Source organism: Amphiura filiformis, chromosome 18, assembly GCF_039555335.1.
Source record: "Amphiura filiformis chromosome 18, Afil_fr2py, whole genome shotgun sequence".
Classification (NCBI taxonomy): domain Eukaryota; kingdom Metazoa; phylum Echinodermata; class Ophiuroidea; order Amphilepidida; family Amphiuridae; genus Amphiura; species Amphiura filiformis.
This window is the reverse complement of record NC_092645.1, coordinates 51,456,441-51,479,242: the sequence shown is the minus strand read 5'-3', so window position 1 is coordinate 51,479,242 and position 22,802 is coordinate 51,456,441. Positions and strand designations below refer to the sequence as shown.

General features: G+C 37.7%; 2 protein-coding genes across 2 annotated transcripts; both read right to left on the bottom strand.

Annotated features, from left to right (window-relative positions):
* Nucleotides 1-501: 501 nt before the first annotated feature.
* LOC140139633 (trace amine-associated receptor 1-like) lies at nt 502-1,802 on the bottom strand. Its single transcript, XM_072161336.1, has one exon. The coding sequence runs from the start codon at nt 1,513-1,515 to the stop codon at nt 505-507; it is 1,011 nt and encodes a 336-aa protein (XP_072017437.1). The 5' UTR covers nt 1,516-1,802; the 3' UTR covers nt 502-504.
* A 1,264-nt stretch (nt 1,803-3,066) lies between these two features.
* LOC140139632 (uncharacterized) lies at nt 3,067-22,787 on the bottom strand. The gene is made up of 9 exons (XM_072161335.1): nt 22,656-22,787; nt 19,708-19,897; nt 16,435-16,548; nt 13,681-13,890; nt 12,408-12,671; nt 12,092-12,175; nt 8,977-9,057; nt 7,523-7,670; nt 3,067-4,811 (listed from the first exon to the last, which is right to left on the bottom strand). Exons 1-9 carry the CDS (start codon nt 22,785-22,787, stop codon nt 4,592-4,594), a joined length of 1,443 nt encoding a protein of 480 aa, XP_072017436.1. The 3' UTR covers nt 3,067-4,591.
* Nucleotides 22,788-22,802: the final 15 nt, after the last annotated feature.

The following is a 22,802-nucleotide window of genomic DNA, read 5'->3' as shown; positions in this document are numbered from 1 at the left end:
ATTTCTGTCCGTCAATTTTTCAGAATCAACCCGTGAGTATACCCACTGTTTTCAATTATTTTCCCGCAGCTATAGTTTACAAGTCTTTATCACTTGTACACTTGTATCACTTGTAGGCAATCAGTTAAGGCTTATAATGATATAAATAACGCTCTTAATGTTCCCATAATGTTGCAAACAATGCTAATTTAACATGGACCAAACAATGGTCACGACGGCTGTCATTGTACAACCCAATGAGGCATTTTGATACAGTCCATTCGAAAATGGCATAGGTGGAATTAATATCTGCATTAGACCATGCTAATCTTATCGTCACAACACGAGTACTCTAAACTGTCATTGTACAACGCAATGATGAGACATTGTGATAGAGTCCATTCAAAAATGACATAAAGGTAGAGGACCAAGCTAATCTTATCGCCACAACACGAGTACTCCAAACTCTAGAATATATAAGTGATTTGAGTAAGTCATTCACTTCTTCGGACATCACACCAGCTTTTAGGGATGAATTTCTGTTGATGAAGGGACAGCCAACGCCCTTGGCATTGTGGAACAGTTCTGACAAACCAATTTACGAAAAGCTTCACGCATTTTTCTATTAAATACTCCATAGATGATTGGATTGATCAAGCAATTAAGTCTGCTTAATGTCATGCATGCTCTCTGGTATGCTATTGGAAAAAAGGTGCACACACCATTGTTGAAAGAGAAACAGGCAGCTACAAGCAGGACTGGAATAAAGCATAAAAAGAAGGCTCCCGTGACTATTAGTAACACCTTTGCTGCTTTTATTGCACTCTTTCTCGGTGCCTGATTATTATTGAGTTGTGCCGGAATTTGGGCATTTAACTTCCTGATATGAGCTCTGGCGATAAGAAATATTCGCAAGTAACAGAATAACATGACTGCAAAAGGAATAACTGCTGAAGAGAGGGATACTGGTATGATGATGCGTAAGTCTCTCAGAAAAGCGAGACAGAGAAGAAGTGCATCGTTGTAGTAAAAAGTGGCCAGCTCAGCTGCAAATGGCATGACGTAACAAGCTATTATGGGCAGAAGCCAGGTCCAAGACAAAATCAAAGCCACGACATTTTTCGTCATCTTCAAATGATACTTAAGTGGATCTGTCACTGCTACATATCGATCTATAGAAATAAATGTCATTGTCTGTAGGCTGGCAATACTCATAAAATATACTGACGGGCCAAATATATTACATGGGACAGGTTTGCGAAGAGATCCATATATAATGCTTATAATCATAGATGGTACAACGACGGCAGAATTTAAGATGTCTAAAACTGCTAAGTTGGCAACAAGCGCGTATGTTGGAGTTTGCAAACATGCATTTCTGGTGATAGAAAGCAGTATTAGTAAGTTCCCAGATATACCTGCGATCATAATGACGAATAGGCTGCTAATGATACATATAAGCCCTGTTTGAGTAATTGGTTCAAATAAATGTCCCGGTGAGTTCGGTGATGAATCCGAAGTGTTATTCGAAAACATTGTGAAAATAATAAAGAATGAGTGAAAACCCTGTCAGTAGAGGATTTTCACCAAAACAAGAAAAATCAATGAGAGATGATTGAGACTATAAAAGTTTCCAGCCCACAGAGTAAAATGTCTTCCCTGACTGTCCATTGTTCTGCAATATATGCATGCAAATACTACCAATGTAAAGATGTGTACAGGATGAAGCTACAATAGACACCATAGAGAAAGGAATATGTCTTTAGTCAAAGTTCACTTCAAATTATACACAAAGAGTATCCTGTGATATGACATAGAAGGCATTCAACTCTACATAACGTATCACCAGAGTCAGTAAAAGATTATAATGAAAATTAATGCAATAGATGCAACAGCTAATATTCCTTGCTCACTACTATACACTCTAAAAAATAAAGGTTCGAAAGTTGTCCTCTCAGGAAAAACCTTAGAGCTTCTAAAAAGAATCAAAACCCGTTCCAAAAATGTGATTCTTCAAATTTAAAGAACCTTTTTTAGAGGTTCAAGAGGGAGGGCTCTTCTGAGAGGACAAAAAAGGCTATTAGAACCTCTATTTCTTATAGAGTGTAACCAGTTGGTTGTATATAACAATCATAATTTGATTATGACTTTCTTCAAGCACGACAATTAGATGTAATGAATAAATGAATGTAATGTACAGAATAAAGCTGTGTGCATATCAACTCTGATCTTTTGAAATAATTGAATAAATTCATCAGGTCTGTCGTTTATCCATAACATCAAGAATTTCATCATATCAAATAGAGTTAAAACTTACGTTTCGTGTTGCACAATAACTTTGACACGGGGAATGTTGCCCGGGGTGGGTGGTTCTTCGAAAAATTTTGTACGGGGGTGTGCCACGCAGACTTTCGGATGCTGACTTTCTCTATACCTACTTTTTGTTGTTTTTGCTACCCATCAGTATACCAATTTTCAAGAAAAAACACCCAAAAAGCACCCAAATTTGCCCTAATTGGGCGCTTTAAGGGCATTTTTGCCCAAATGCGCGCAATTGGTCTCCACTGAAAACCCACCCATCGATATACCAAAATCGCTGAAAAGGTACCCCAAAACCGTGGCACATCCCCGTATACCATCAACCAGGAAGACCCCCCCCCCCCCCGGGGAATGTTGCTGCTTAAACGCGGAGTGTTGCCGGATCAAGATCACACAGCACTTCAAAACAGCAATACTGCTGATAAAATCAACCGATGGGTGATGAAACGTCCAGAAACGTACGTTTTAAATATTATTGGTCTTGATATGATGAAATTCTTGATGCTATCTAGAAACTCTCACTAATACAGAGCGAGTCAAAATAATAAGTACCCAACAGAACAAAATTTCTAAAAAAGTTTAGCAATGTTTTTAAATATTGCTAAACTTTTTTAGATTTTTTTTTCAACTATTAAAATTGAAGGATATTCATTTATATATTATAGACTGGTGTGTTTAATATTGTATGTGAAAGTTAGATGAATGCACTTTTAGTTTGCAAAACAGCAAGGTCATTTAAAGAAACCGAAACTAAGTTGCATACGGATGTTCAATAGCTTTACACGGTGTTTTTATTATCGCCTCGGCATAGTATGTACAAAAATCATTCAATATGATATGAAAGTGATTTCAGTATTCTTGTCAATGAAAAATATCTTGAATAAGCACCATATACGTCGTATTATAACAGAATTAAACAATCACATTTGTATATCTCACCATAATACAGTTGTTCTGGAATAAAGTGTGTGACTCCAATGTGTTACTTTAAAATAATAGCACCCGGTGATTGTTAAAAAAAGTGACAAAATTGAAGAAGGAATATTTTTAAAATGATTTCATAAAAATAAAGATTTACACCTACAGGGGTTGTATGATTTTATTGAAACAAAGCTTATGCAGTAGCAAATAATTTTGTACCACATATCGTCGGGTGCATTACATAGTGACGGATGTTGATTTTTGTCATTTTTATGAAAATTGGCCAATGTGTTTTAAATAGTGAGTAGTATAATATTACCAAGATTTGAAGCCCAAGTTTGCATAATTAATTAGTTAATTAATTATGCAATTGACGGATGTTGATATATGACGTTCGATACTGTTCATTGAAACCTACAGGATTTCTTGACGGATGTTGATAATTGGGTATAAACCAAAAACGTTTACGTAGAGGAGATATTCAATGGATCATTATTTTAGTAAAATATCATTTTAATACATTTTGAATGGTTCGAGTTGATTCGACAATTTTTTAGACACATTATTTCAAAACTTTCCAATATAAAAGGGATGGTTAAGTAATAAAAAATGAAAATATTATCCTTTTTAATAAGTAGGTTATTGAACGATGATCAAAAGATGTTTAGAGGCGTTTAGAGGCGGCTCCAAATTGACAGATAATACAGTGTAAATTGGTAAAAACTGAATACAATCAATGGTGTTTTGTAAAAAGAATTACATCTTGTGTGACTAGCTATATCATGAGAGTGAGAACTAGTAAGATAAGGAGTAAATAATCAAATACAATATGCCATGTATGTCGTGGGCACTAGTGGCGAGTCGGTTTTATCATGAAAAAAGCGTTTAATAATAAGCGTAAAGAACCGACGGATGCTTCGAAGTCCTTCCTTGATCCGACTTTCATGCGCAAGACATACTGACGGATGTGTGACGGATCCCCATAGATCAACACGAGAGACCAGATTAACGTGCACGATATCGGCGCAAGACATTGTGACGGATGTGTGACGGATGTTAGGGTGCAACGTGCTCACGTTTTTACATACTGACGGATAACTTTGCAATCATTTTACTGATTTAATAGCGAACAATTCTTCATGTGATAGATGTTTCAAGATACTTTAGATACTAGTTTTTTAAAATACAGCAACTTTTGGAGGATTTTACTTGTTGGTGTTCTGCTATGGTTGATCACAAATTGGCATACTCTTTGATCGCGTCTAACTCAAAAGCTTTTTTTTCGGGTGGAGTCCAACATCCGTCACTATGTAATACACCCGACGATATATCTGAACGTGGTTTAAAAACAACCATTATTGGTGTTATTATTTTACAAATGGCATCCTCTGATGAATTCTTCATCCACCTTCTGGAAGTACTCTCTGCGCGTATTTTCCACGGGACGGTGCAGTCTACGACAGTCGACTTTACACTGGTTGTTCGCAGTATTTAATTCACAAGCATTCTTGCAATCTGTCTCTGGCTGTCGCAGCTGAATACGGTTAGGCCAATGAATAACGGTGAATCCACTGTCAACAAAATGTCGGTACCTTAAAGGAAATAAATATGAACGTGAATTTAATGGTATATATTGTTGATAACTATGCACTGGATTATTCCCTGAAACGATCATCATAAAATGTAAACGTGTGCTTGATTTTACAATATGTGTGCGATTAACATGCATGGTCAAAAATATCCGCCTCCTCACCCACAGGGACGTAGCAAGCAGATTGACAGGGTGGACGAAGTCCAAGGTCCCCGAGGCTTCAGGGCACCGAGGTTAGGGATAGGGCTGATGAAGGAGATGTGGGCTCCCCAAGGCTCTTGCTACGTCCCTGCACCCGGATCCATCACGCAATACACAAGCCACATTTTGCGTAAGAGCTGCGCCCAATTGCGTTTCCACCTTAACAAAAGTTTAGAAAGTTTTTTAAGCATCCATATCTCAGATTATTTGTGACGTGTGCATATCGTGGTGTATATCAATAGATAGCTACTTTATTCGCCTTTACAATGACACCACATTTGAAACAATCACTCTTTTTACGGCTGAGCCCAGCAAACACAAAAATGATTTATACACGTTTTAAACATGTTATATTTTGGGTTTTGGTTTCGATAAAAAACGTTTAATAACGTCTAATGTCGGGTAATATAAATGTCATGGAAACGTTTTCAAACGTTTTGTATGAAAATACACTACACCAATATCTTAAAAATGTTTTGAAAATGTTATTGTAAAATGTTTTTGCAAACATTTTTTGCCAAATATTTTATCAATAAATAACATTATGCTGGAACATTTACAGTAGGCTATCAACAAATGTTTTTGAATGTTATGAAAACGTTTTATATCCTTTATATGTCCTTTACATAACTCGACATTTAAACGTTTTCTGGCAACCTTTTCTGACCCTTTGCGAATGATGTCGAAAACGTTTTGTGTTTATTGGGAGTACACGTCTAGTGAATGTAGTGTGGTGTCAAACAGAATGTGCCAAATTGACCATTATTCTGTGCATCAAGCTGCAATCCCACAATCTGGGTCCTAATGCAATCCTCCAAGATGACAACGCTCGCCCCACAGAGCCAGAGTAGCCAACGACTACCTACAGAATACGGGAATAGAGAGAATGGAATGACCCGCGATCAGCTCAGGCTTCAACCCGATTGAACACTTGTGTCAAATTGCACAATGGAACCACATTGAATGAGCTGGTTGAAGAATGGAATGCCATATGCATCCCACAACAACGTGTGACCAAGCTGATGAGCAGCATGAAGAGGAGGTACCTGGGTTTTGTGGCTGTGTAAGTTTTTTCCCACCAGCTATTGAGGTTAGTGTTGTTCATGATGCAGTCATGTCTACAGTAGAATTCATCTCGACCTTTGCAGGACTTAAACCCCATTAAAAGCTATTAAACCAAGATAACACTCATTGAAACAGCTCAACTGATTAAATCGGATCTTCTCTGGTTGTGCACAAGTGTCTGTTTTCATGTGCGATATCGCAATAAAGCTGGTATTATAGCTTCAGTTGGGTAACCGATTATAAAGGAAACGAAAGGAAACAATGGTATGTGTACCTTTGTTCACGAAATGAGACAATGGCGTGCTTTTTGTAAACCAGCATTCTTGAAAATGAGCAACATAATGATTGTTGACTTAACACGGTTTGGAAATAATTTCTTCATATTTTTGGTGTTATCTGTCGTTTACATATCCTTCCTAAAACACAAAAGTGCGACCCTCTCCAAACACCTAAATTAGCTAAAAATTTAGGACATGTTACAAAACTATATTGTCTAGAATTTTAGAAGAGTACTTTTAATATTGGCCGGTTATTTTTCACACAGCGACGTTAACTAGGCAATGTACTATTACCTATAACATTAACTAAAAGCTACTAAAACACCAAAGTACGAATATTTCCAAACATCTAAATTAGCTAAAAATTTAAGACATGTTAAAAAACTATATTTTCTAGAACTTTAGAAGAGTACTTTTAATATTGGCCGGTTATTTTTCACACAGCGACGTTAACTAGTCATATCCCCATACTTTTAACGTAGGGCTATTTGTAGAGGTCACGCGTCAATGGGAAAGAGCACTGTGTATTGTCTATAGGAAAACGGACAGTAACTGCAGTATGTTGAGCACAGAATAATGGTCAATTTGGCACATTCTGTTTGAGGCCCCACTATATTCACATGACGTGTACTCACAGCCGTGAAAAAGATGATTGTTCTAAATATGGTGTCATTGTAAAGGAGAATAAAGTAGCTATCTATTATGCAATACGATATGAACATGTCACAAATAATCTGAGATATAGATGCCTGAAAAACAATTCCAAACTTTTGTTGAGGAGTTTATCTCAATCAACGATGTTATGAGTCTTGTCTATTGCTGAAAATAGTAAAGATTTGGTTGTGAATACTCTCAATCATCCGGGAATCGTAAATAAGAGATTAGATTCAATCTAGTCAACCAGATTTTCCAACATACCTTGGAGTTAAAGAAGCAATAGAGCAGAACAACCATCTCTCAACCGTGGTGGAGGACTCAGAAATAATCTCTCGCACGCCCGGGACAGAACATCAGAACTGTCATCGGGAGTCAAAGTGTTTAACATCACAACCCAGCTGAAGGTCAGTGATACTGGCCGCAACGTTGGTTGCTACAAGGTATGTTGGAAAATCTGGCTGACTAGATTTAATGTAATCTCTGGTATAGATTCAGTGTTCTGGGTACTTACTCAATTATGATGCCATATTCATCTGTTATAGGTATTCCGCCCGTCCCCACAATTAAGTAGTCATTGCCTTCTTCAATCACTGGGTCATCAAAGTTAACACTTTTCCAGAATTGACGAAGTTGACCCGTTTGAATCTCTTGGTCCAATCCTGAAGTAGCAAAAAGATATATATTGCTGTGGTTGCATTACTGGAGATAATACATTTATATTACAGTTTTGCTATGGAAAAGGGGATACTATTAGTTACCCCTGTTTGTTTACGAAATACGGGAAATATCTACTGGTGCCGTATTCCATAAAACCCAAGGCTGAATCTTCCCGTATGTTGTGGGAACAAACAGGGGGTAACGATGTTGTCATTTATTGAACATGAATTATATTACCTTCCGACTTGTTCGTAAACTTTGATGAAGGAAATTAGTTTGATAATCTTACTGAAAAGCAGGTCAGTTTCTTCCTTGTTTTTTAACAGACAGTGGAGCCATGCCACGGGTGAAGTATGCACGCGAGGCTTAGGATATCGCGCGAGTCATGTTACGTAGCCGCGCGCGTGTTAGGACAACACAGATAAATACGGATTACCTGCCTATCAGGTAATACGGATTTTTATCCAAGTGGTGTAGTTTCCAAAATAGTAACATCTCGTGTTGTTCTTCAGTGGCATAGCTAGGGATTGTGGCGTCCAGGACTAAGGATACATAATGGCGCCCCTCCCAATTCTTGAAAATTCGCGCGAAAATAGGGCCTACCACTAATTAATTATCGGTCTTAAAGTGATCTTTCAAATGATTTTGTGCTGAAATGCCCGCAAAGCGCGCGCAAAAATTTGACTTTCATCGCTTGGAGGAGGCGCATAATCGATGCTACCCCCCATACGACACATACGACTTTCTTGAAAAACTTTATTAGACAAGAACATCGTATGTGGCAGATGCGACTTGCTCGGTCTAACCAGGAATTATTAGTAAATAAATGGTAGTAATTAAGATTGAGATTCGATTTACATATTTGAATATATCCTCCCGCTCTCACAATCCATTAATAATTTTCTCGCCAAAAGTGTCAGTTACGATTTTGTTTGCACGAACTGACGATTTATAGGGTTTTCAATGGTCTTTATGTTTGTTCCCAAAGACCCATTACGATTCCTCTAACAATTATCTTAAAACCAGTATTTTTCCATCGCAACAAATGTGGCGTCACTGGTTCCCCTGCCATATTCCATTAGATTCGGTGATTAAATCCGTTCTTTCTTTTGACGTTTTGTTGCAATGACATATATTTTTTCTGCAACGGAAAATCTCTGCGTCAAATTGTCAGAACATCTATCGCAACAGCAAACGCTCATCAGACGTCGGACAATATACTGAGCTTTTAAAGAGTTATAAGTCATTGAGTTGCCTCGTCCTTTCACACCCCCCCTCCCCGCCCCCCCCCAATGTATAATACTATACCTGTCTTGAGTGGCAACACCCTCATAGTAAACATTTCAAACGTATCGTTCTCAAGTTTGGCTACAACGCTAGTCTTGTAAGCTGCAAAATAAATAACGTTTTAGGAAATATTTATTACACGTCTGGTTTTTAGATTGTTGGTGTCCCAAATACAAAAGCACGGAAAAAGACTGTGCATTGCCTTCCAGACCCTTAAACAATTTGTTACATTTTACTAAACGTTTTAGCTAAAAATGGGCTATAGAAAAATATTCCATTGAAAATCCACACTACCCTTGTGGAATATTTTGGAAATATCTTCCACAGAGGAAGTACGAATTTCAAATGGAAATAGCACATTAACAATCTGTATTTGAAAACTTACCCTCCCTCTGTGAAAGATTCAAGTTGAAGGTTTCTCAGAGGATGTATGAAATTCAAATTGATCTGCCAAATGTGCTCATTTCATTTGAAATTCATATTCCTTATGTGCAAGATATTTCCAAATCTTCCACACGGGTAGTGTGGATTTTAAATGGAATGGCCCAATGGAGGTAATATCTTATTCATCCATACTTTCACCAACGGGGCTCCAGCATGACAACTTCCAAAATTTGACAGCTAATTGCTTCAGGCGCCACGCTTCATTTTGTCTCTATCGATGACATGCAGGGGGTTGGGATTTCCCGTTCTTACAAATTATATAACCTAATTGAGGGGTTGTCGCCCTTTTATAGAAAAGGTCTTATTGCTTGACGTTACTGGTGAGATAACGGGTAACCATCTTAAATTTTGTCATCGTTGTGGTGATACTTCCTTGTCATCATCATCATTGCCTACAGCATCATCATCAGAATCAGAATAATCACATCCTCATTTGCAACAGTAGGATCATCATCAGCATTATGATTTGTTTTTTTGTTTTTTGAAGATTTAAATGGCGCTTACAACTCAATGGTTATTTGCGCCACGTCACACACCTTTATCCAGATTCTTCTTTGTTCCAATTCGCTGCACCTTAGTTATTTTCTTATGCTAAACTCCTTTGTATTTCACCTGGACATCTTCGTTCAAACACAAAACGTTATATGCTTCACTTCATCTTATAATGAAAGACAAAGATAAAAAGACTAGTTTGCGTCTGACGTCACTGTCAATCAAATTCTCTACGATCCTTGATTGGCTAATAGCGCGTATAAGGAAGGTCGATTCATCTGGCTGGTGCCGATCGGAGAAAAGGAATAGCAGTGAATGGCGAAAAATTACGTACTCTTACAAGGCAAAAAGCAACTTTTCTAGGCATTGTGGACATGGTGCCTTCGCCAAAGAAAGTTTCCTACTATTAAGACCTAACTTTTGAGATGGTTTGTATGTTTGATGTTGCAAAATTAACAATAAGGCGCCCGGTTTTATCGCCGTGTTCAACAAGTCATATCATCACGACACTTGTAAACAAACCGTGCTCGGAGTTTGATTAACAAATGACGTCAGACGCAAACTAGTCTTTTTATCTTTGTCTTTCATTATAGTTATTTCCTATCAGCTTAATGCCACGTTGTATATGTCTCTTCTTGTATACTCGTACGGTGATTTTCATTTCATTTCCTTGCAGATGGGTTTAAAAACCAAACGGTGTCTTTTCAGAGCCACACCAGGCTGAGTCAGCCGAGGAAGGGCTAGAATGTAGTCAAAACTATACATGATCCCCCGCTAGCTGACTTCCTTGCATTCAAGCCTGTTCCTCATTGCACAAGTTAGCGTTACCCATCCGGGACCACGTGGAGGTTTGGGTTGAGTTGCCCGCGAACAATTTACTATGCCAGTTCTGCGGACCTTGCCGGACACAGCATTATGAACTGCAGCATCAGCATTATCATCAGCATTAGTATCATCATCATATAGTTCAACGTCGCTAGCACCAAATACGGGCTTCCGATTATTAGTTAGTGTTAATAGGAATTTGTGCATGTCATTATAATGTATAGAGATACATACTTTGGAGTTAATATCAATGCGTGTTGACGGGAATTTGGTGTTAACAGAGGGTGTTTTAACGACTTTCCAATACACCGTCATTATCTTCATCTTCATCGGCATTATCATCATCATCATTTGCATCACCATGAGAAGTGACACCACCCCCGCCATCACCATCGCTACCAATGTCTTTATAATTATTATTTCTGGCTGACCAATTTTCAGTTCAAACTCCCATTTAGAATTAATAAGAATTAATAAAGTAGTATCTTTAATCAATACCGTAAAACCTCGTCTACAAACATATAAAGTGTTTTTGATGAAAGCTTAATTAATAGGAAACAAGCGTAAATATACCAATACATTAGATTGGTCTTACAATAATACTTGTTTGTATATGCTTGGATCTGTAATTTATTTGCTCAAACTCCATAATGGCGCCTGGAATAATTCGTCGTCCGTATTCCATAGTGGCGTATAGTGGGGCGCCGCGAATAAACAACTTTTCGAGAAAATCGGGTTTGAAGAAATGCCAATTTAAAATCGAGTTGTGTAAATCAGACATTCATTATATTTTGTAAATGATGTGAAATTTCTGTAGTAAACTAAATAGATTTTATTGTTATATATTTTCAAAAGAAATAAATACATACTATTGCTGGCAAACTGACAATAAAACTATACGTCACTATGGAAAACGAACAAAACGCAATACCCTAACCTTACGTTAACCGTACGCCACCTCGGTCGCCGTGTAATCCATATGGCGTTACTTTTCGTCGTTCGTATTCCATAGTGGCGTATAGGTCCGATACGCGTACGTCACTATGACATACGATGTTTTTCATTTTGCCGATATTTCATAATTATAAAATGTGTATAAAAAGTGGCGTATGGTCGATACGCCACTATGGAATACAAAAAATGTCACTTTGTAACTATACGCCACATTTAATTAATTAATTAGCTAATTATGACTGATGAGACTTAGAAAAAATGAAAGAGAACATCATTAAAAACATATGTGCCAATTTTCAAAAAAATGACCAAAAATCACTATACGCCACTATGGAATACAGCCGACGAATTAAGCTTTAATCAGAAGCACTCTATATGCTTGTAGATGAGGTTTTACGGTATATGGAACAAATTTACTTACCGAAATGCCGGAACGTTCGACAGGCCAAGTCTTTTAAATCAGGGACTTCTAATGTCAATGCAGGATCCATGTTTAGACAGCCGTCTGATATTAAAAAATGACATGCACTAAAATGATTAAAAGGGTAGGAAAAGATAGGAAATGACCACAAAAACATTTGAATGCTAAATGTTGACAGTGCTTCGTCAATATTTATTGGTTTGTTGATTCTAGTCATTACATGAATATAATAAACAAAACAAACAAAGCTAACACCAAGTCCCTCCAAATGCAATGTCCATAATATGGAATTGTTCTCAAATTGAGTCACATTTACCTTCAGGAGAACACGGTGTCTGCTTCACCAATTCCACATCACTGCCAAAGAAACATGCCATTGATTTCAACTGACAAAGATTAGTATAATTCCTACCATCTGTACCACAGACAACACTCTTAGCAATACGTTCGCATTCTAGTGGGTGGTTGCAGAAACACATAGGCGTACCGCTTGCATCTATACATGTTTCCCACACTTCGCATGAATCTGCTTGGCATGGGATCACAGTTTGTGCAACTTCATCAGATCCATTGTTGATTGCTGAAAAGTAGAATCATACCAAAATAGTATTATTACTGTGAGGTTTTTAATTTTTATTTCCATTTTGTTTTGTGTCAATAGCAAAGTTCAAAAAAGTAATACAACCAGTGACGTATCAGGTGGTCGGGAGGTGCAGTGCTACCTTTAGTGAGAAACATCCCACCGTTGCGTCCTTTATCATATATAAGAGTATAAGTAGTATTCCGTTAAAAAGAATGTCAGTCAATGTATGTGCTGACCATACTAAGTTGGACATGGACAGCTAGGCCAGCTCGACCTTGTGTCAGAATCACCAAACCCTCTAGCGAGGATAAGTTTTTTAGAGGTACCGAATTAATATGATTTTAACCTAAAAGTTCATAATTTTCCATTGTTTGTGTTGTTTAATGTGTGAACTGAACAACCTAGTTGTTCAGTCCATTACATCTAAAATTGTAACAACTTTGTAAGATTTAAATGTGACAATACAGAATTGCTGCGTACATAAAAAAAACACATTATTTTCACGTGGTGCAACTTGGCGTTCTGCCTTGTTGTTCCACATATATGTCAAAACAATACTTTTATTGTTAACTATCAGACGTTATTCAATCTGCGAGTCCAACCGCAGCCAAAAGTAAAAGCAGGATCAAGTCGCAGCCAGCCACACTTAAATAAAAAAAAATGTAGACATTTATATAGCGCTTTATGCCGTAAACAGCCTCTAAGCGCTTTACATTTATTCCGCCGTCATTAGAATATGTCGGAACCACGTTTGCAGCCTACAAGTGGCGCAGGGTCCATCAGTACAACGACTGTGACTACCCCTAACAGCTTCCCATTGCACCTGGGTGGGGTGAGGCAAGCGAGGCAAAGCGCCTTGCCCAAGGGCGCAACACGGTGGTGGGACGGGGAATCGAACCCACGCACGTCGAGCAAGCTCCCAGATTATGAGTCCAAGGCCGTAACCACTGAGCCACCGTGCCCTTAACGCAGCCGATTGTGATTTTATGCCTAACAAGGCCCTTACCGTATTCAGTTTTAGTAACAGCCGCAGCCAATTGGCCCGCTTTGTCATAATATTCGAGCAGAAATAGATGTTCACTGTGAGGCATGGAAGCGATATTTGCCAATTCATTCTTATCAAATTCACCAACCCCAATGCAATTAATATACATGCCGAAATCTTCCTTAAGTTGCATAGCAATATCCACGGGACTGCCACCTTCATTCGCTTTTCCTAAGATAGAAAACGTAAACCTTCTATTTACTATACATACAAAATGACATTAGTTATTAAGATGATTAAGATTTTAAAGCGTACACCCCTAAACAAATCTACAAAAACATGCCCAATGATAAACCAATGCAGTAAATGCAATATTCTAGGTGAGCCATATTTTGTAATACGAACTACGAAGAGGGGGTTGTTGCAACCCCCCTAATTTTCATATACCATTATATTTGGTACCAATGTGTAGCTATGGGCCTCATCTATTTAGCGATGCCAAAGTAAGTACAAACATTCCCCACATAATGCCACTATGACGTCATAATGTGAGGGCGCCCATGCTAATTTGGGAAATTCTGGCTATGTACAAAAGTATAGGCAAAATTGATTTTTCGGCTTAAATTCTACAAACATGCAATTTTCACGTAATTTTCTCCTAAATATAAAAGGAAATACCTATTTCAACCTAACTAACAAGTTAAAAGTCAGTAGCTCTCGGAATAATTTTACAAGAGCGAAATAAAAAAACATGGTGGGCCTCACCAACCCCCCTCTATGGTCATTTTTGATGGCCGGCCCTATCCGCGGGTAAGGTGCTGTGGTAAAAAAATATCACTAAAATGAGCGTAAAAAAGGATGGATCTACAATTTGCTTAGATCGTTTGGGCGTAAACACACGCGTTTTTTTTTATGACGGATAAATAATCTTAGGGGTGGAGCGTAGCTGGGCTGCGTACACTCCTAAACAAATCTGCAAAAACGTGTCGTTTCCGAAAAACCAATGCAGTAAATGCAATATTCTAGGTGACATTACATGAAAACTCCACCTTTTACCTCTTTGTGGTGCATTGCAACCTAAAGGTCGACTTTTGTCCAAAATGAGCACACCAACATAAAAGAAGGACGAAAATGTCTGGCTTATCCCCTGATGAATCGTGACTTATTCTGTTTATTTATGTCAGGTGGCATGAAATGCCACTAGTGCCAGGCGCTTGACCCGATTTCTACCAAACGTGGCCATAAGAAACGCTGACCCAAGCTTAATATAGTTATACACAGATCAAAGGTCAAAGGTCATGTAGAGGTTATTAGGGGTAATTTTATGAAAATCTTAAAATTGCTACTCCTCCTTTAAATTACATGATATGACCACCAAACTTGAAGAACCACTGGCCCAAGCTTAATATAAATTGTACCACAGATTGGGGTCAACCTGTGGGAAAAGGTCAAATGAGGTTACATGTTGAAATTTGCCTGATTGTGCTTAATCTTGGTTCAAAGCATCGTTGATATGCGGGAAACATGAAAAGGTCAACCTGCGGTCAAAGGTCAAATGAGGTCGAATGTTAATCTTGGTCCATTTGGGGTTAAACGTGGTACAAAGCATGTGCTTAAACTTGGTTCAAAGCATCGTTGATATGAGGGAAACATGAAAGTCAACCTAGGGTCACCCGAGGTCAAAGGTTAAGTGACGTCAAATGTTAAAATGGGCCCGTTTGGGCTTAAACTTGGTGTAAATTAGCCTTGATACAAGTGAGTTTACTCGATGTCAAAGGTCAAATGAGGCCACCGCCACCGTAGCTCTAGTGTTACACTTGTAATATTATGTGATAGACTCGTGACTTATTTTGTTTATATTATGCTGTTGTTGCTTAGTTAAAATTGTGGTTATTATTGTTGGTTGAAGTGGTGATGCTATCATTATTTATGGCAGAAAGAAGGATTATTTCAATGATCATTATCCCTCGTCCTACTCTTGTTACACGGACTAAGAAGGGGAGGGAGACTGTTGTATCCCACCTAATGTTTATTATACGTCATATACTGTTATATTTGATACAATGTATTGCAATGGGTCTCTTTTATTCAGTGATACTAAATAAGTACAAACATTCCCTACATAATGTTGCTATGTCGTCATAATGTGAGTGCACCCTCGTAAAATCTGGATATTCGGGCTATCCACAATAGTACTGTATAGGCCAAATTGATATTTGGCTAAAATTCTATGCCCTGCGATTTGCACCGGATTTCTCCCAAATACGAAGGGAAGTGACTATTTCAACAAAACTACCAATTAAAAAGTCGATATCTCTTGCAATGATTATACAAGTCATTAGAGCAAAATAAAAATCATGGATTTTGACTCTTATGATGGACCTCACCAACCCCCCCCACCAACCTTGGGTTGTTTTGATAGTTGGTACCGCCCCCTGGTAAATGTGCTGGGGTAACAATTTTATCACTAAAATGAGCGCAAAGGATACATCTATAAATTGCTAAATTTGTTTTTTGCGCGTTTTGTTATGCTGGATGAAACACCTTCATAGGCAGAGGCATTTATTATGTTTGTGGTAACGTTGGTAATGAAGATGTTGTTGTTGTTGTTGTTGTTGCTGATGCTGCTGTTGTTGTTGTGATTGTTGTTGTTGTTGATGGTGGTGGTGCGTAGTTGGGTAATTCAGCGATTATTAATAGGAATAAACGGAAAAGGAGCAAGGAAAAAACCTAGCAAAATATCATCTAAAATGTATTTGCATATTATGTTTTTACCGTCTGTAATAACAAATACCGCTGACTTTGCCTCGACACGCCCACGCAAGGGAGTTCTTGCAATCATTTCATCCTTCACTGCTCCAAGTGCTTCACGCATACCAGATCCACGTCCTGAAATGGAAATAATGAAAATAATTAAATAATTAAGTAAATAAATAAATAAATAAATAAATAAATAAATAAATAAATAAATAAATAAATAAATAAATAAATAAATAAATAAATAAATAAATAAATAAATACATAAATACATAAATACATAAATACATAAATAAATAAATAAATAAATAAATAAATATTATAAGTACATAATTACAAAATAGATAGTATTTATTTGGGATATGCATCCCTTACATGTAAGTCATGTTAATTAAGTATGGGTATGAAACACGCACTAATTATGCTAAAATAAATATAATTAAGTAAAATTGGGATGTGTATATCGCATTTTTCTAGAGGATTCAAAGCGCTGTAATTTCGATGCGACCGGAGAATCATCCGAATCAGTTCGCATCACTTAGGCCAGCGCCGAACCCGGCACAAACCTATTCGCACTTATAATCAACGGGCCATATGGCTTGTACAATATCTTATTGTACCATGTGTACAAACTAAGTACACCTCATTAAATCGCTTGCTTATTGCATATTACACAATAATTGTTTGGTGTAGTGTTGCACATTTACTTCTGTCACCTCTAAATCCAAGATTGCATCTAAAACTGTCACAACCTTCACAAACTACAATATTTTGATCATAAATGTTCAATATTAATAAGTGATCATGACGCAACCGGTGTCATTGAAAATATAATTAATATCTCGACATTTTGATACCAAGGTTACCGTCCAAAAAATTGACAATAAGATTTTGAGTCACAAACATACATTTTTAAGTTGTTTTTTTTAAATCAAAAATACTAATTATACTATACATTTACATTTTATTATACATTTTAAGCAATTTTTGTCCAATCGAATTCTAATTTGTCAGAAAATTGACTTATAAATGTAAATATCTATATGCTACGTATGTAAAACTTACAATTATATATCTTGTATTAAAAGTAGCGTTATAATGTGTCAAAGTTTGAAATGCGTTTGTCACATTACGCAAAGAGTGACAACCCGATTACAATATTTTGAATGTAACGGTCGCGTAACAGCCCCGGTCATTCTGTGTGCATGATTTGGTTTTGTGTGGTATTATTTTACACATTTATTGATCAGTGTTTATATACTTGTCAAAGATTGTGGCGATAACCTCCAAATCCAATATGGCCACCGTTTTGATATGTAAACAACATTTTGATCACACATCACCCTAGTAAGGGGCTGTGCAATAATTATGAGCCCCCAGAATAAAATTTCAAACGGCTCGCCAAAATCGCTAGCCCCCCCTTCTCGGCTCGCCAAAAATCGCTTGCCCCCCCCGGCCCGCCAAAAAATCTTTGCCCCCCCCTTTGAACACAGGCCAAAGTTTGCATACCGGTAAATGGTCTAGATGTATATTGCGAGCGCAGCGAGCAGGAAAATGTGCATATTTAAGCGTTTCTGTACTGTTTTCCTAAGCCTTTTTAGAGCGTTTTATTAAAAAGGCGCCCCATGAATGTGTGCCAAAAATCGCTTGCCCCCTCTCGGCTTGCCAAAAATTGCTTGCCCCCCTCTTTCGGCTCGCCAAAAATGTCTTGCCCCCCCCCCCCTTTTACCCCCCCCAGGGCCCATAATTATTGCACAGCCCCTAACCTCCCAGTGTAGTTTATTGTCAGACGAAAGGGAATAGTTGACCCATACGATGATTCCAGACTTGGTGGGTCACAGGTCAAGCTTTACATAAGATTTTTTTATGTTTTATACAATATCACATTTTGCATTTTATAGAAGAGGAGACATAAAATTTTCTATAATTCACTGGGTCAATAATGATAATTGGTCCAATTGCAGCTTCCCATGATATCTTCTGAAGGTGCTAGACATAGTTCTTTTAAATTTTGGACAGTCAACCAGGCTTCCCCTTAGTGGAACATAATAATACACCTATTCCTGGAATACGAAGTGGTCCAAGGAATTTTGGTTGACGGGTCCTCCCCACGGTTGTTTGATGGGATCATTTAATAATTTTTCAAACAAAACATCATGTATAGCCAAATTTTAGGCTTAAACAGCTAAATGTGATATCATGCTAATGTATACAGAGGCTTTTGAGTCATTCTCAACTTTAATTTCCCCTCTGTTACAAAATTATTCACTTTTATAGCATTTTTATAGCTTTTTCGTATATAAAATGAATCTATTAATGACAAAATTGGTGGCGCTATTTAGTTACTGGAAATTACTGTTTCAAGCTTTTAATACAAAATATTTCTATTATTGTTTGATAAAATATGTTTATAAAATTTACTTGGTGCTTGTTTCAACTATTCCAGCTGTTTTAATGGCAGTATCAACCACCTAGCCCTTGCAAATAAAGAAATATGATTTAGGATAAATAGCGCCATCTATAGTTTGCATTTAGTTAATAATTAAGCCAATTCTGTATACATCAAATCCCGGGGTGGTTCTATTTTGTACGGGGATGTGTCACGCAAACTTTCGGATGCTGAATTTCTCTATACCTACTTCTTGCTGATTTTGCAATCCATCAGTATGATACCAATTTTTCACAAAAAAACCCCACACGAAACTTCACCAAATTTTGAACGCCATCTTGGATTTAGATGTGACAGAAGTAAATGTAAGAAGGGTACACCAAAATCATATTTTGTCATAATGCAATATGCAAGAGAATAAATGAGGTGTACTTAGTTTGTACGCCTGGTGCAATAGGACTCAAAAACTAACTAAGCACGAGCCTTCGATTATTATTATTGTACCATCCACCAATTATCTGAGCAGCTCCCCAGGTTCCATTGAGTGAAGGAAGTTTTTGATAATCAAACAACTAATCACCGATTTTGAAAGCAAGAGGAAACCGGAGTACCCGGAGAAATCTGCTACAGTGAGCATGGGTCGAAATAAACGACGTGAACATATAATCCTTGGGCACGGCTGGGGCTTGAACCTGGGACGATGTGGTTCAAGACGAGGGAACAACCACTGCTACAACTCGCTCTCCCTATGAGTGGTTACTAATCAATGTAGCTTATCTGTCGATGGTATTTTATTAGTTTTTGTTTTTCCAACCCATTTTATTTTCTCATTCTTTGGGTTACTTTTACTTAAGCGTTATCCCCCGCCCCCTTCGACAGAAAGGCTCAGATCCAACCCTTACCGATCTTGTCCGCATTTTTCTCTCTTAATGCTTCATCCAAGACTAGTTTGACCTCCTCTTTAGTATTGTATGGGTCTGATAAATGGAAAACGACTGTATGCCTAGATGCGAAGACTACGGCACCATATCGTGCACCATTCGAGTCTATCGCACCAACACCAACCTGTTTGATAGAATAGAAATAATACGACTCACATTAATTAACATCTTAAAGTATTTGTCTTTTACTCAGCTCAAATTGAAAATTCACCATTTGCAACAAAATACTTTCGGCGTAGGCCTTATCATATCCGTAATACAGCCTGTCTCAAAAAAAATTGTGCAAGTGAAAAGCGCCCTCTGTGGCAATTAGAAATTACCGTTGTGACATAATGCTTACATCGACGTCAAGGGCATAGTCTTAGCTCTCAAATGCTGTTTAGTCTATTCAATTTGCTTGTTTTAATCTCGAGATATGCTTACTTAACAACGAAAGGGTGAAATCACAATTGTGCCACTTTTACTAGGAAGAGGGCTATACATGTACGTCGTACATGTAAATCGATGATAGCATCAAGTTAAGTTTATCAAGAGTTCCTTCGTGAAAACAAAAGAATGCATCAATTACACAACAATACAAAATTGTTTTTAATGTTTTATCATGATAAAGGTATAATGATTCTCTTTTTCTTCTTACGACAAATTAAACGATAAATAAATATTTCACATTCTGCTGTAAATTAAATACATGTGCATGTCAATGATTTTACCATGGTAAAAACTGTTCTTTTTGTCATTCAAGACATGTTAAAAGATCAAACAAATATTACACACTTATGGGTTAATGAACTTTAACACGTTCATGAAATTTGACGAATTGATGAAATTAGACAAAATAATGCACGCGCACTGGTGTTGATGCGTCTAATGCACGAGCCCCGAAGGGAGGAGTGCATTAGACGCATCAGCATCACCTATCATTGATTTACATGTACAGCACTATTCCTTAGTAAAAGTGGCACAATTGTGATTTTACCCTTTCGTTCTTAACTAAACATATCTCGAGATTAAAAAGAGCAAATTGAACAGAACAAACGGTATTTGAGAGCTAAGACTATGCCCTTGACGTTGATGTAAGCATCATGTCACAACGTTATTTTCTAATAGCCACAGAGGGCGCTTTTCACTTGCACAATTTTTTTTGAGACAGGCTGTATATGTTTATTAATCTATGGATAATGCATTACGTTTTATTTCTTAAATTGAAACAAAGTATATGGAGGGTAACACAGTGTCGTAGCCAGGATTTCGGAACGGGGCGGTGCACAAACGATTTGTTAAACCCAATTTATTTTGACCAGTTAAGGGATCTGGAATGAGCGTTTTGAGCGTTTCGACAGTATTTTTGTGGGACATGAGAGCACATCAGACATATCGAATTGCATTCTGAATACGAAGAATGTCTTTCTGATATCAAATAATTTTAATTTTTGAAATTCACGATATAATACAAATTTTATGACAAATTATTAAAATTTGATATTTTTCACATTTTGATATATAACAGATATATAACGAAATAAATTTTATAAATCTAATGACATATTCTTAAAGTGTATGTAGCTAGGAGGAAAAGCCGACGATTAATTGAAAATGTTGACCTTTCATATTGAAGATATGGATTTCAAAAAGATCTAATTTGGGGGAAAAAAATCCATATCTTCAATACGGAAGGTCAAAATTTTCAATTGATCGTCGGCTTTTCATCCCACCTACATACACTTTATGTATAAATCATCAGATTTATAAAGTTTACTTCGAGTACTGTGAAATATCAAAAATATCAATTTTTAATCATTTGCCATAAAATGTGTATTACATTGCGAATTTCAAAAAATCAAAATTATTTGATATCAGAAGGACATTCGTCGTATTCAGAATGCAATTCGATACGTCTGATGTGCTCTAATGCCCCACAATAAATACTGTCCAAACGTTCATACCCCACCCCTTAAGAATCTAAAAACAATTAGGGCAACGTGTACTTTGTTTCTTCACCATGCCCAAGCATTGCACATGGATATAATTGGCTATTAATTGTTGACCCCATTTTTCCGCCAAGGCCCGTCTTGAACCGACGGCCTAAGATGTACTGACGGTCCATGATGAGCGGGGGGGGGGGGCGGCAACTACGGAAAGCCGCTTGGAACCTTAACCCCCGCCCTCACCAGAAATTGCCGCCCCGACAAATATATACCGTATATATACATTTTTTTTTTATAAAATGCTAGAGTGAACAAAAGCCCATGAGGAGTGACACATGTTAAGAACTTATAGGCACCCAGGCACTATAACAGATAACCACGTGGACGTGGGCCAATCAGTGGTTCACAGCAGCTTAGGAACAACAAACGTGAAGGGGTGCAGTAAAGCATCAGACACGTAAAATAAGATGCTTATGCAATCTGCTCTTGAAGGATGGTGCCCGTTGTCAGATATGTCTCCGACTACTCCATCTGGTAGGCTATTCTAAATGTGAACTGCAGTGTGGATGAAAGTCCTGCCAGTAGATATGGTTCTAGAATGGTTCTAGTGAGGTGTATTCCATCACACTGCGAACTTGAGCCTTGTAAACGGTTGCTCTGCCTCTGACATCAAGTTTATTTGCAACTCTCCTCAGAGCTCCCAGCTTCTGTCCTGCTCTGGATTAGACGTTAGAAATTTGCTTTGTCAAGGTCAGCTTGCTGTCGACTGTGTGACTCCCAGGATCTCCAGCTCCTCCTGCTCAGCCAGTTTGGCGGTACCAAACATGAGATCTAGCTTGGTTGGATTCCTCTTTCTTGATATTATCATTGTCTTACATTTCGTTGGCTCGAAGATCACTTTCCATCTCTGCCCAGATGCTTTTGATGTAGTGTAGACTTGACGTCCATCCTTCAGCACTGGTATATCAACTCTGGTGGACTTACCAGACAGGGTGTTAGCAATATTACACCATTTCTGCTACTGAGGCTACCATCGGAGAGTTCTTTCCTCAACGTATTGTTATAGCTCCTTCTGGCTACCTTCTCCTTTCTTCTAAACTTCACTTTACTTGCCATATGGTGTTGTTCTTC